Source organism: Rhamphochromis longiceps, linkage group LG17 (genome assembly GCF_057381845.1).
Source record: "Rhamphochromis longiceps isolate RC_006_pf linkage group LG17, R_longiceps_female_GT1.1, whole genome shotgun sequence".
Lineage (NCBI taxonomy): Eukaryota > Metazoa > Chordata > Actinopteri > Cichliformes > Cichlidae > Rhamphochromis > Rhamphochromis longiceps.
In genome coordinates, this window is record NC_140573.1 from 8,410,828 (window position 1) to 8,424,331 (window position 13,504).

At 39.7% G+C, this 13,504-nt stretch overlaps 2 protein-coding genes across 3 annotated transcripts; one reads left to right on the forward strand and one right to left on the reverse strand.

Moving 5' to 3' along the window:
* Positions 1 to 1,256: 1,256 nt before the first annotated feature.
* Positions 1,257 to 5,410, forward strand: cfap144 (cilia and flagella associated protein 144). 2 transcript variants are annotated; one of them, XM_085386858.1, is made up of 5 exons: positions 1,257 to 2,882; positions 3,969 to 4,076; positions 4,425 to 4,484; positions 4,596 to 4,699; positions 5,274 to 5,410. In XM_085386858.1, exons 1-5 carry the CDS (start codon positions 2,777 to 2,779, stop codon positions 5,367 to 5,369), a joined length of 474 nt encoding a protein of 157 aa, XP_085242984.1. In that variant the 5' UTR covers positions 1,257 to 2,776; the 3' UTR covers positions 5,370 to 5,410. The 2 variants fall into 2 exon arrangements, with proteins under 2 accessions (XP_085242984.1, XP_085242983.1); XM_085386857.1 differs by lacking the exon at positions 1,257 to 2,882 and having other exon boundaries at positions 2,979 to 4,076.
* On the reverse strand, positions 5,050 to 8,627 carry ebna1bp2 (EBNA1 binding protein 2). Its single transcript, XM_085386856.1, has 9 exons — positions 8,417 to 8,627; positions 8,065 to 8,148; positions 7,708 to 7,880; positions 7,207 to 7,330; positions 6,903 to 6,992; positions 6,716 to 6,791; positions 6,507 to 6,597; positions 6,227 to 6,389; positions 5,050 to 6,135 (listed from the first exon to the last, which is right to left on the reverse strand). The coding sequence occupies exons 1-9, from the start codon at positions 8,510 to 8,512 to the stop codon at positions 6,088 to 6,090; spliced, it is 945 nt and encodes a 314-aa protein (XP_085242982.1). The 5' UTR covers positions 8,513 to 8,627; the 3' UTR covers positions 5,050 to 6,087.
* Positions 8,628 to 13,504: the final 4,877 nt, after the last annotated feature.

The following is a 13,504-nucleotide window of genomic DNA, read 5'->3' on the forward strand; positions in this document are numbered from 1 at the left end:
GACTACAGCAATTCCATCCATCCATCCATCCATCCATCCATCCATCCATCCATTCTCTTGCACTCTTGCAGTTAGCCAATTCCACTAACTGCAAAAACTAACATTAGAAAGAAAAAAATAACAAATTAAATTATGAATTAGCACAGGAACCTGGACCCATGACTAAACGATGACTGCTAAAAACTACAGTCATTGCCAAAGCAACACAATGATTTAATTTATTATAAAAATAGCACCAAATTTGCTAATAGTCCATTTTATTTACACAGACAGCACATAGACACTGTGACATCAACCAGTGGTTCATGAAGTGCCACTGGTAAACCACCTTGTGTTTAAAGACCAGATGCGGCAGTAAGAGGTGGATCTGACTGAGAATGAAAGAGGAGCATTTCCATGTGCCAGTGTACATGAGGTTGTCATCTCTATATTTTGGCCAAATTAGATGTTCAAAAAAAAGTTAAGAGACAAACATAAAAAAAAAGATAAGAATTTACCTGATAACCATCTGGACGCTGGCAAAAGAATGTTTTAAACGCCACAATTTTAAAATTGTGTTCACGAGGCAGGCTGACAAAGCAGCATGGCAGGATAATACTTTCATCACAGTTCACATCACTTTGTTTCATCATTAATATCTCTTCTAAACCATATTAAAGCCAAACAAAATGATCCCTTCCCGCTGACACTCAGGGACAAAAGAGATTAGATCCACATTCCTAACATGAATTAGTTAACATAAATGGCATAAAATGATTCCTTTCTACCTGCATGCCACACGGGGAGAATGGGAAAGAGTTGTCATATTTGATTAAATCACACACCATCTGTAGTACCTTCCTTTGGCAAGTAGAGTTTGAACAAACTCACAAACTGGCCTTTGACTGTTCTCTGCCTGAGGAGCTCAGTGGCTGCTTTGATGATAACGTGGTCCGACACTGTGACAGGAGCCAGGGAACGAGGCTTGACACCGCAAGCCCTCCCATCCTCCGTTATACATATTGCTCACTCTTCCTCGCGCACGTACACAGAAACCACAGGGGACTTGTCACCCACCCACGCTGAAATCTACCGCCCTGCTGTTCCACATTTTGAGTTATTACCTGTTTCTATTATATCGTTCACACAGTGCCAATAAAGCATGAATCGAGTTATGAGACGGGAACCAAGAGCTGAACATTTCAGCCTTTATTAAGCTGTCTGTTAGTGCAAGAGGAAGCGTCCGCGCACGTACATACACAGAGTTAAAGTTCCCACAATCAACACAGACAGAAACGGGAGAGCATAAAAGCACAGTGATCGCTTCAGAGATGAGCAGATGGGACGGTGTGAAGAGAGAAAGAGCTGGAGGAAGAGGAAGGTGAAGAGGGGAACTCAAATGAAACAGGAAATTAAATAAGATATCCTAATGTGAGGAGACAATTGGTAAGAAGTCATCAGACAACGTAGGCCACAGCAGCCTTGAAAGTTTATCAGTGCCTTCACAGGAATCACACAACCATAAGTACTATTTAATAAATGTGAAAGGGTCGTTATTCATGTGTGAATTGTAACACCACAGAGTGCAGGGACAGTCAAAGGCGGTACAAGGAAATGTGAAAAATGCCACTACACTTTTTTTTGGTTTTTAAACACACTGCGCTTGTCACTGGGTAATTTCTCTTCTTTGTCATTCCAGTTGCATTCTTACAAATTTGTTTCCAGTTAGTGTGACACGCTTAAGGCCAATAAACCTTCACAAACATATTTGTGCAGTCGTCGGCTTGTGCGTGCTCGGCAAAAACGTGTCAACATGTTTGTCTTTGTGTGCGTAACTCAGAAAGTCCTGGTGAGTGAACCGAGCAAAATGCCTGAACAGTCAGCTGTCGCCCCAACAGAACATGTACAAACTAAGATCACACTGTAAACAGGGGTGGCTATATTTTCTCAGTGTGGACATGCAATGTAAGTGATTCACTTTCATGTTTGTCTCGTCACAAAATAGTCCAGTTTGCACTTAGAGGCTTAGAGACCTTTAGTGAGATTTTCTAGAGATTACCTCCTAAAGTTTGGAGGTGTTTGATGGGCATTTTCTTTAAACTATTCCCACAAAACTTCATCGGTTGTCAAGCAACACAGGGTGTAGTGTGGCATTGCAAAACAGAGTGATAGACTGTTATCCTGTTTACATCTGTGGTCAGAAGTTTTTTCTTTGTGTTTTGCCTAGAAGTCCAGCATCCAGGAGTCATGCTGGAGACTGGTGTTTTGTACATGCCATTTAATGACGTTATCAGCTGAGGACCTGTCAGGTGTCAACACTTCCTCCTTGCCCAGGTTTGCCTTCCATTTCCATTCCTAGAGCTAGTATGCAGAATTCTGTAAAGGGAGTAGTACGTTCCTTCTTCAGTTTTCTTGAATTTTATTTAAATCTGGAGCACCAGGGCTGGTGGCAGACACTCAGCTAGCAGATTTTATTTCTACGTTTTCAGTGAAGAATTTCCCATTTGTAGCAAACACAGCCTTGAAGGCCTAATAAATGGGCCGCTGTACGCCTACATTGATTTTCCAGCATTTGTCAATAACCATTTCCAGTATTTGAGATTCAATGAATGCCATTTTCATTCAAAAAAGAGTGTTTTTTTCCCCCCTGTGGAATACAACAATATTTCTAAACTGATGTGTTTTGCTATTCACTCAGAGCTCTTTCTCCACGTTTTGATGGGTGTGTTTGTTACAGGCAAACATTTTCAGCATGGTTTAGTGGTTTGGATGAAATCCAGTGTAAACTGGACTTCCCATGCCCTTGCATCAGAAGAAGGGCATAAGAAGCATCCTGGCTCATAGCCAAAGGATGTGCAGGATTTTGATCAGCCTCCACCTTTCCCGAAGGCATCAAGTCACAGGTATTTTCTGTAACTTTGATGATTAATGATTGATAGTGAAAAAAACTGTTTGTTTTTATTCAATATTTAATATTCAATATTTAATTAAATATTAACCTCTTAAGCCCCAAGCCTAACTGATCAATACATGGCTAAAAGACTCAAATGTGTTGGGGTTCTTATATTTCTTTTAAATGGAAGGTTTTATCTCTTTGCAGTATTCATTAGGAGGATCTATTCAAAAGTGATGTTGAATAGCAATTGCACACTGCAAACGCTAATGATTTAGACTGCATAGAGTTCAGCCTGACAGAATCCAGCCAAAGCAAAGCATCTTAAAAATTTCACATTAAAATGTACTACAAAAGTGAGAAATATTTATTTGAGTAAGCAAATCAGTCTTAAATTGTGAAACCAGAAGTAGGATGATTTCAGCCTAACCCCGGTGTATTCATTGGATTAATTATACTGACCTTCACACATGGTGAGTCTCTATTACACATAATCAGACATAGAAATTTCATTGTTTGCGCAGCCACTAAGTATCCAGGAGGTAAGGGTAGAGGTGAAATGACCTCATCAAACAGACTGACAGAGAATTAACAGGCAACAATACTGGCAAGTTAATTATGTGTAATTAATAACTAATCAATGTCATAATAAATCACTAGTGATTTCTTCTTTGATTTGAATTGGCAGCTTAAAATCAACCAATTCAAAACATTTTCAACTTTTATTTCATATAGTGTTTAACCTGTCAGATGCAAGTGTCATTTCTCTTTGCTGATATCACAGACTGAATTATTGAGGATTTAGAAAAATAATAACAATGAAAAGAAAAGTAGTTAGTTATTTTTTCCTCCAAAATAAAATACATTTGATTACATAAATCGTCTAATATAAACTGTTACTGTTACCATTCCACCATGACCAAATCTGAGAGCATGGCGCCATCGCGTGTTCGAGTCTCGCAACTGCAGCCAGCATGAGGTGGTGTTTACTGTTGCTAGGTAACGCGCATACCTAGTTTAAGGCCAGTGAAAGGCTTTCTGCTGATCCAACCCTAACTGTCGTGTTTTTATTTTTCTCTCAACATGGCAGATAAAGATAAACTGGATTTGGTCCATCGGGACGCGATTCACGCCGAGCGGGTCCGGAAAGAGCAAAGACACCAGAAGCTCCACACGGAGTTCAGCATCAACCCCCACAGGAAATGTAAGTAAGCTAATCTCCCCTCTTGCTCCGTTTCTCCCTCACATCAAAAATATGATAAAAATAAGAACTATCACTTACTCAAAAGTGTGACTGGGCAGGGTTTTTTTTCCTTTTGAATTTCACTGCGATTAGGGGACCAAAATCAGGGCCCTCAGCACTTTAGCAGTGCTTGCAAGAAAGGTTACACTATGATTCAGTGTCCAGCATGCTTATTAGGAAGAGCCAGACACTGAAAAGCACGAGTGCTGTGCATTTCATGGCAGTTTGGTCCTCTTTTGTAGAGCTCTGTATAATTGTTGTACTGTATATCTCCTTTTCTTATGTGTGTGTGTGTATGCTGTGTTACAGTGCATGTACTGCCAGACAAACCCATGTGTAGGAGAACGACAGAAGAGATTCCAGAGGACGGTAAAATTTCCATTGGAATTAAATGCGAGAAATATTCTATCCACCTATTCCGTTTATATAAATTTGTTTTTAAACAAGTTGGTTTTATAATTTGATTTTTTTGGCCTCCAGAGGATTTCATCAAGGCTTTCCGCAAGGCCCACGAAGTTCCTACCAAGAAGTATTCTATGCCACTCACTGAGAGCCAGGAGATAGGATGGATGTCGACTCCACTGGTGAGTAAAACGCTGTTAGTGGATTTTGGAACAAACTGTAGCTTAAATGTGTAAAAAATTAACACTAACAACCCCAACACTACTATGAAGACGTCATGAAACCCCGCTTGTGTAAATTTTGAAGAATCTGCCCCAACCATTCTTTCCCAGTGTTTAGTCTGGTGTGGGATATCAAACTCGAGTAGAAATGGCTGAGACACAGCTGGGATATTTAATGTGTTTAGTTTGATTTAATGTCTGCAGCAAATGGTGCGACACCCAAAAAAAAAATACTTCAGGGAAGAAGCCGTTGTCACAGCCCAATGTAAACGACAATTATTGGTGGAATAACTTGAAAATTGGGAACACCATTGTTATCATGTCCAAACATTCCTCTTTTAATTAGGGAAACACTTATTTTAAATTCCTGGGCTGACAATGATGCCTAGAATAACACAATACAGATATTTGTTTCTCGTTTAATCATGCCATTTTGATATTTGAAAATTGTTTTCCTTTTTTATAAGACAGTAAACACCAGTAGGCTGATGAAATCGTGCATCCGCCTTAACTCTGTTGATTTATTTTCCACCAGGTCCCGGAGTCCCGCCAAGACACCAGATTCAATTTCTTCCGATTTATGACAGACGTCACCAAACACCATGAATTTGGCCAAAGAACACAAAATTAACCCCCCCCCCCCCCCCCCACACACACACACAAAAGAGAGAGAATAGAAACTGAATGCCTACTGAAATGTATTTGTTCATCAAACATGCGGGTGTCAGCACAGAAGCTGACCCTTCTTAGAGAAACACTTGGGGGGAACATTTGCACAGGTCTGTACAAAACACACACGCCCATCACATACTAATCATACTAATGAATGGAAAAGGGCAAAACTGACAGCTGCTCAATATTATAAAATGTCATGTAACATGGGAGAGAATCAACGAGTCAAAAAGCTGAGTGAGAAAAGTAAAACAGAACACACAAACCTTAGGAGAAGAGTGAGTCATTGAGAAGGTGGAGATATGGAGGTGTAATCACAGAGAGTGGATCTAAAACCACCTTAGGGTAGGGACAACTGCAGCCACAGATGCAAATATCAGGGTATCTACAGCAAATAACATTGTCCTTCTCAACCTTAGGAAAGCTCTGTATTTTGGAGCTGTGTGCAGTCCATTCTTGGCTTTACAGGCCCTTTGAATAGCTTCCCCAGCTGTGTGATTGGACTCAGTCCATCTGTGGTTTGAATATGATTAATATGGACCTCCATATCAATCCAGATGCATGTACGAAAGGTATATTGTACCAAAAAGTGTAGAAGAAGAGCTCATAGTCCCTTTAGGCAAATCCTGCCAAAAAGCAGAGTGCAAAGTCCAGTCTGCTGAGCAGCCCGCCAGTCTCTAAGAGCGATTCTTCATCTTCTTGCGCACAGACTTGCCTGGACGTTTCTGGAAGTCAAAGAGAAAGAAATGATTTGTTTTCTTATTTACTCATTTGAATAAAACAGTCAATAGATAAACATGTGTGTGAGAGACTCACATTTTGTTTTCCTCCTTTCCCCTTCTTCCCTCCCTTGCCGTGAGCTATTTTGGCACGGAAACCGGAAACATCGTTGTAGCTTTCCTTGGTGTTCCACTTCTTTCCACTCTTTTTGCCTCCAAAGCCAAACTTCTGGTCCTTGAATTTTCTCTTAGCGCTAGGCCTGTGGGAAAAATAAATAAGTAAGAGTTTCATTGTAAAAATGCCACAAATCTGAAGCGGGACCAAAAAGAAAAAAAGCAATGACTGCTGTGTGCACTGCTGAAAAGTTCAAACTTACCCCTTTTTGTTCACTGCTTTCTTTGAGCCCTGAGAAGATTCTTTATTCATCTTCTGGTCACCTTCCAAGAATTCCAGTTTGTCGGTCATTCCTAGAAAGAGAAGATGTTGTTCCCAGTGCTCAATAAGTGACGTGTCCAAATTGGTGTAGTGACAAAACAATAAAAGAAATAAGGAAATAACGTCCATGCTACACTTGTAAACACCGACCTTTCTGGTATTTCTTTACAGCGGACATCATGGCCTTCTTCTCCTGCTGTCTCTTCTGGATCACTTCTATTTGGACCTGGCAAAAAATTCAAAATTAGAGTCATTCTTTTAGCCATGTACAGTCGAAGTATCATACACATATAACACTTACAGGTGTTAAGAAGAATTTCTGAACTCAGTCACCAACCTTTTTGCCAAACTTCCTTTGCTCGCGCAGTTTCTTGGCCTTTTCTGACCTCTCCATAATCATCTGCTTTGAGATCAGCTTTTTCCTGATCTGAACAGACCAACAAATGAAAAAGTATATGAATTTAGGCCCGACAGAACAAAAGAACTAAACTCAGGTCCTGAACCAGTATGTGCAAAGAAATGTTAATTACTTTACTATATGGGTGAGAACTAATACTTAATTACAGTGATGCTGTTTCAGGTGTTATGGAACATGTAAGGAGAAAAAAAAAAAGCATCATCATATAGGAGACCAGGCTCACCTTCTGCATGTGCTGATCAGATTTGGCCATCTCTGCAAAGTAGTCTTCGGGCCTCTTGGTGGCTATGCTGTGCCTGTTTAGGAGTGGCAGTGCCTCGAGGACTGTAGCCTGAGCTTGACGGTAGCTGTAAATAAACAAAAAACACAAAGTAATTGGAATGGTCTCTTTGTAGCTGTGTTGTATTTTTCCAGCATTTTTTTGTAGGCTATTCTCTAAAACATTCAACACCATATGCATGTTTGTAACTCTTTAGCTGAAAAAAGAAGAAAGAAAGAAAAAAAGACTTATTTGTCTGACTCGTAACCAAACTATATTAGTGTGGTTACAAAATACAAGTATATGTGATGCTTTTTAGCCTATCGTCCAATCTCTCTCCGATTCCTTTTCTTTTTCTCTTACCACCAACCAGTTGCAGCAGATGGCTGCCCCTCCCCAACCCTGGTTCTGTCTTATGAGCAGGCACTATATAAATAAAACTGAGGTGAATTAACGGTCACTTACAAGAACATCTCCCTCTGGAAATCATCATCAGCATCCAGTTCCCCAGCGGCTGGCGCTGAAGCTTTCTCTTCAGCTTGAGAAATGATATTTGCAGCTGGTAGGTTGGTCAGATCCAATCTCTCCACCCAAGGAAGATCTTTACGAAAATCAGCAACACACTGTTTCAACCCCTCCTGTGTGACAACATAGGAGCAATAAAGGTACAACAAGTAACAATATTATTCACTTTACAGGGAATTTCGAGAACTGTTCCATTGCTGCTTTAAAACTATTTCAGTGGTATGGTTGTTTATAGTACGTTGACCATCCCTGTGTAGCATAACTTGCTACTAACAGAAGATGTGAGATGCCACTCACCACATTGTTGGCGAACTTTTTGGGTTTATCCACCAGGACGTTCATCCCAGGCTTCAACAACCCCGCTGCAAAGGCTTCTTGCAGCTGGGCAATGAAATGAAGATAAATAATATTAACTCTGACTTATCTAAACCACCACTTGCTACAGCAAGACTACACGGTCCTAGTAAACGTGAATTTTCCTGCTATCTAAAAAGCTTGATTAGAAAAATAAAGATTCTGATACTGACAATAGTACCAGGTCTCTGTTTGTTTGATTACCTTTATAAACAGCAGGCACAGTGACGTTTAAAACCTTAATACCTAACAGGAATGTGGTTAGCTAACGATGCTAGCATGTTAGGAAACTGACCTCATCGTCCGATAATTCACTGTTTTCCTCCTCTGAATCCTGACCGAGCAGCGCCTCCTCCTCTACGGACGCCATAGTCTTGCTGTCGATAACCATGAGATGACTATATGTGAACTATCAATGTTAAAACGTAAAACAATACGCCTCGGATATACAGTGCTCCTCACATGGACTATAAGGAGCCTTTCACGTGGAGCGGAAGTGACGCCTCTGAACGTCCTACCTATTCAGTTCGCCGGCGGATAAAAGGTGTAAAGAAAATTAGTTCCAACCCGGAAAAAATTCAACGCAAAAAAAGTAAATAAATTAATAAAAAAAATAATACAGAAGTAAATAACGTTTAAGTCACACTATCCGATAACTCAATGTCCGATTCGCTCTTTGAAGAGCGGCGAAAATCACAAGTAAGTTGTATTACAAGTAAGTTTCTGATGCAACTTTTGTCACGTATCATCTTATTTTATTTAAATCTCCGCTTTTCATATAGATAAAAATGTTGTTTTGAATTCCATTCCAGTCTTTAAATTTGATTTAACATATGAAATAAAATGCACTGGGTGGTTTAGAAAACCAATGACTGTATAAAAATCTACGGTCATTGACGAAAACACGTTTCCTAGTGTGTAAGTCTAGTGTGTAATATCAAATAAGTCCTCTTAGAGGAGATGTTGTACACCTGTGCAGACTGGAAAGTACAGTGGATGGGTCGATATGAGAACTTTACAGTCTAACGTCAATTTAGAGATTCTACTTTAAATCGTTTCCTACTGTGTAAAGGAAGACTCAGGATTTTCACTTGCCACCTCATCAAGAAAGAAACTATCGACATTTCTTTCCCATTACTCAATTCCTGAGTCGATTTCTGTCACTTTGACATGGCACGACTGAGAAAAATGTCTGCATTTTGGCCCAGTGTCACTGTCAATGGACATTTTGTCTGTGGGGAAAATCAGGACAGCCCAAAATCTGGTGCTCTGAGTAAAGTTTGTTTCTGCATTCATTAGACATTCAAAAATAAATAAATTCTTTTATTGTTTATTTCTTGGGATGTAGCCTCTATGTATCTTTAACATACATATCTGTGCCTGTGATCCTTTAATCATGCTACCCAAGGAACTTTTTCCTTAAACTCTCCAGTGGACATCACACACATTTTGATCTGTACCCGAGAGAAACCAGTGGATGTGCAGTATGCAAAGGCCATCAGCATTGAAATGTCCAAATCCGAGGAGTACTTCCAATGGGAGTCACAATCATTCACTTTAATGTTAGCAAAGGACAGTTTGTATTCATCTTATGTGGTCACGTAGCAGTTGTAGAGTGAAGGGCTTGCAGTTAGAACCAGAGTGCGTATCTGCTGAATGCTAATGGTGTGCTTTGCCTATGACCATGGAAGTAAGTTGATCTTACTCAAAATGTCACTTGAAAGGGATTCATTTCAAGTGGTCAAGCAAGGACCTCAACCATACCAAGGGCAAGGCGAAGAGCTGACATGCTTTAAAGTGTGCATACTAAAAATAAAACTAAGAGATAATTTACCCTTTCGGGTGGTGAGAAGTAAAACACTCCTAAATGCAATTAATGGTTAGCGGTGTTATGTTTATGCTGCTTCACAGATATGGTTTCCTTTGGAGGATAAGGTAATTGCAAACCTTTATTATAGCCACATAGCAAAGAAACAGATAATCAATAATCACCCAGAAAGTAAAGCAGAATCAGACAGGCATATCTTTGCCTTTTTTCATTGTTTTATGTGGTGTCCAGGTTTCTCAGTGTGAATGTAACTTAAAGAAAAATATAAGACATATCCTTATATTGAAACTCTTTTGTATGGTAATTACCTGGGTGGTTGCTGGTGTCCTAGCTTATGCAATGTGCATCAGAACTGCTAACTGAACAAAGCAGCACATAGCATCTTTGATTTTCGCTTTCATACGCCATTCAAATAACTAAAAAACATCAAAAGATATTGAATCTGGAACTAATGCAGTATTTTAATATTTTGCCTATTTTATCCTAAGTTTTTTTTCTCTTTACATGACACTGCTGCTCTTATCTATGTTACTGAAAGTTAAATTCATTATCTCTTTGAAGGTTGCTTTTGAGATTGACTAATAGTAACATGAACAGCTTTCTTCTTAATAACCGTCTCGCTTTCATGACACCTGGACTTCAAAAGTGATCCAACTTTACAGGCTTACTGATATTACTTTGATTTATCAGGAAAGCTCAGAGTAGTCTTGCAGAAATGTGTTATTTTTAATGAATAACAGTTGTAATAATTAGAACATACAGTCATGGTGAAATGATAGTACACCTTCTGGTAATTCAGTTAATAAAAGGTCATCTGGTCCTTACCCAGTCTTAAAATTAGGTAAATGCAACCTCAGATGGACAACAACACCTGATATATTACACTGAGCTAAAATGCAGAAGAAAACTAAGTATAGCAAATCATTTAATAGCTTGTTGAACTGTAACTTGAAGTTATAATTTCTGGATTAACTATATGTCTCTCACATTGTAACAAAGACATTTAGGCTCACCTGTATTACAAGGCTGCTTCAGTTCATTGAGGTTTGTGGGCATTTATGCACAGCTGGGGTGGCCAACTCCGGGCCTCGAGAGCCGGTGTCCTGCAGGTTTTAGATGTGTCCTTGATCCATCACAGCTGATATAATGGCTAAATTACCTCCTCAACATGTCTTGAAGTTCTCCAGAGGCCTGGTAATGAACTAATCATTTGATTCAGGTGTGTTCACCCAGGGTGATATCTGAAACCTGCAGGACAGTGGCTCTCAAGGCCTGGAGTTGGCCACCCCTGAGCTAGAGCATTTCTATCAGTTTGAGGTCTGGACTTTGGCTGGACCATTGCAACACCTTGGTTCTTTTCTTTTTCAGTAATTCTGTTGTAGATTTGCTGCTGTGTTTGAGATTATTCTTCTGTTGCGTGACCCAAGCTTGAGCTGTCAGACAGATGACCTCACATGTGACTTTAGAATATTTTATTATACAGAGAAGCTTGTGGTTGACTCAATGACTACAAGGTCTCCAGGGCCTGTTGCTGCAAAACAAGCCTAAATCTTCACCCTTCCACCACCGAGGTGTTTGTGCTGATATGCTGTGTTTGGCTTTCTTCTATCCAAACGCCACCTTTTTGGTCTCATCTATCCAAAATACATTGTTTTAGAGGTTTTGTGGTTTGTTCGGACTTTGCAAACCTAAGCAATGCTGCCATGTTCTGTTTAGAGAGACGAGCCATACTTGTGCCGTTTGCTGATTGTTCTACCATGAACTTTAACATTTAAGCTGCTGACTGATGCTTGTAGAGTCTGAGATGTAGACTTTGGCTTTTTTTTTTCAGGTTTTCTGAGCATTGCACACTCTGATCTTGGGATGAATTTGCTGGCACATCCACTCCTGAAAAGATTGGTAGCTGTCATGAATGTGTCATGTTTTCCACTTGTGAATAATCTTTCTCACTGCAGCATGATAGACTTCAAATTGTTTGGAAATGGCCCCATAACCCTTTCCAGATTGATGGGGAGCAACAGTTGCTTCTTTAAGATTGTTGCTGATGTCTTTCCTCCTTGGCACTGTGCTAATTCACCTGAATACTTCAGGTCAGACTGCCAAAGGTTTCAAAGAGGTGGTCACGCTTTCTTATGACTTAAGTGCATTTGATTATCAGCACCTGTCTGCTACTTACTATCTTCATTCCTATGGAAGCAGTACTGGCAGACAGATTGTATTTACTACACTGGAATTTAAAGAGAGTTTACTTTATTTTTCTTACCATGATTGTAGATGTAATAATTAGCAATAGCAAACTGATTTCTATGTACACTGATGATGAAGAATGATCTTTTCATATCACTTTAGCTTATTAATGAGACATTTAGTTTGGTATTAAACCATGCAAATTTTGTTTATTTCACAGCTCAGCAGGTTAGAGGAGTTCCACTATCACTAATACCAGATGGGCAGGATATGAAGTAGACTGGGGACTTCTGTGCTGACAGCCGCTGTTCATTTGAGATGTCATCGGCCTCTTTCAGTGTTTTATCCTCCTAGTCCTCAAAGCACAGACTGTCTGAGCCCCCCTGAGAGTGACATTCGTTCTATTCTGATGGAAATCGATTTCTACGATTTGAACATCACCACCCTTAATTCTTCCATTCTCTGCATGGTCAGAGCCCTGCTCTGAGATATCTTCAAAAGGAGAAAAAAAACCCCATAATTTACATTTCTGTCATTGTAATCGCTTGAGCCAGACAGAAATGTGGTCTATTAAATTCCCATTCTGCTGTCACTCTTCATATCAGGGCAACAGACTGCTTCCTGACACCAGATTGAAAATAAGTTGGATTCACTCTGTCAAGCTCCTCTTTTGGAGTTATTCCTGGCTGCTGGAGGATTGGACAGAAAAAACAATAATACAGTCACGAATGTCTGGGCCTAAGATGGGTGAGTGCTTTAGCTCCTACGGCTCTCAATCAGCCTAAAGAGATTTAGGGATGTGCAAGTAAACAATACTGGATGAATTACTGGGAAAAGTTTTTAGGTCATTTAGTCTTGATCTGTCCTTTCTTGAGTGGATATCCATTCCTTCTCCATCCATCAAAACATCTGTGAGATGACTGCTAAAGAACAGGCCTATACCCATGTATTACTTTAGCCACACAGTAGCCATATTCTGTTGTCTGTCAACCATGAGCAGCTAGCATGTGTGACCTCCAAGGAATGGGCTTACATCTATACTGTTGCCAGTGTTTTCAAGATCAAATATTATTAATACAAAGCTAAATTTGAGGATGATGCCATGGCTTATGTTATGCTTTTTGTTGTGCCATACCCCTAATAAAGAAAACAGCAGCCTGTGGCATTTATGAAGTCTTATTTAGACACTACAGTGATCGCTAATATCAGTGTGTTCATATTTCCAGGCACATGTTCACCAGATGCTTTTGCCCTCGCTTCCTGTGCCCCAGGCATTTTTGACTTTTGGAAGTTACATTCTGATTTGAGGTTACTTTCTCTAAAAATCTCTTTTATATTTATTGTTTGTTGTTGCTCATTTCTCATATT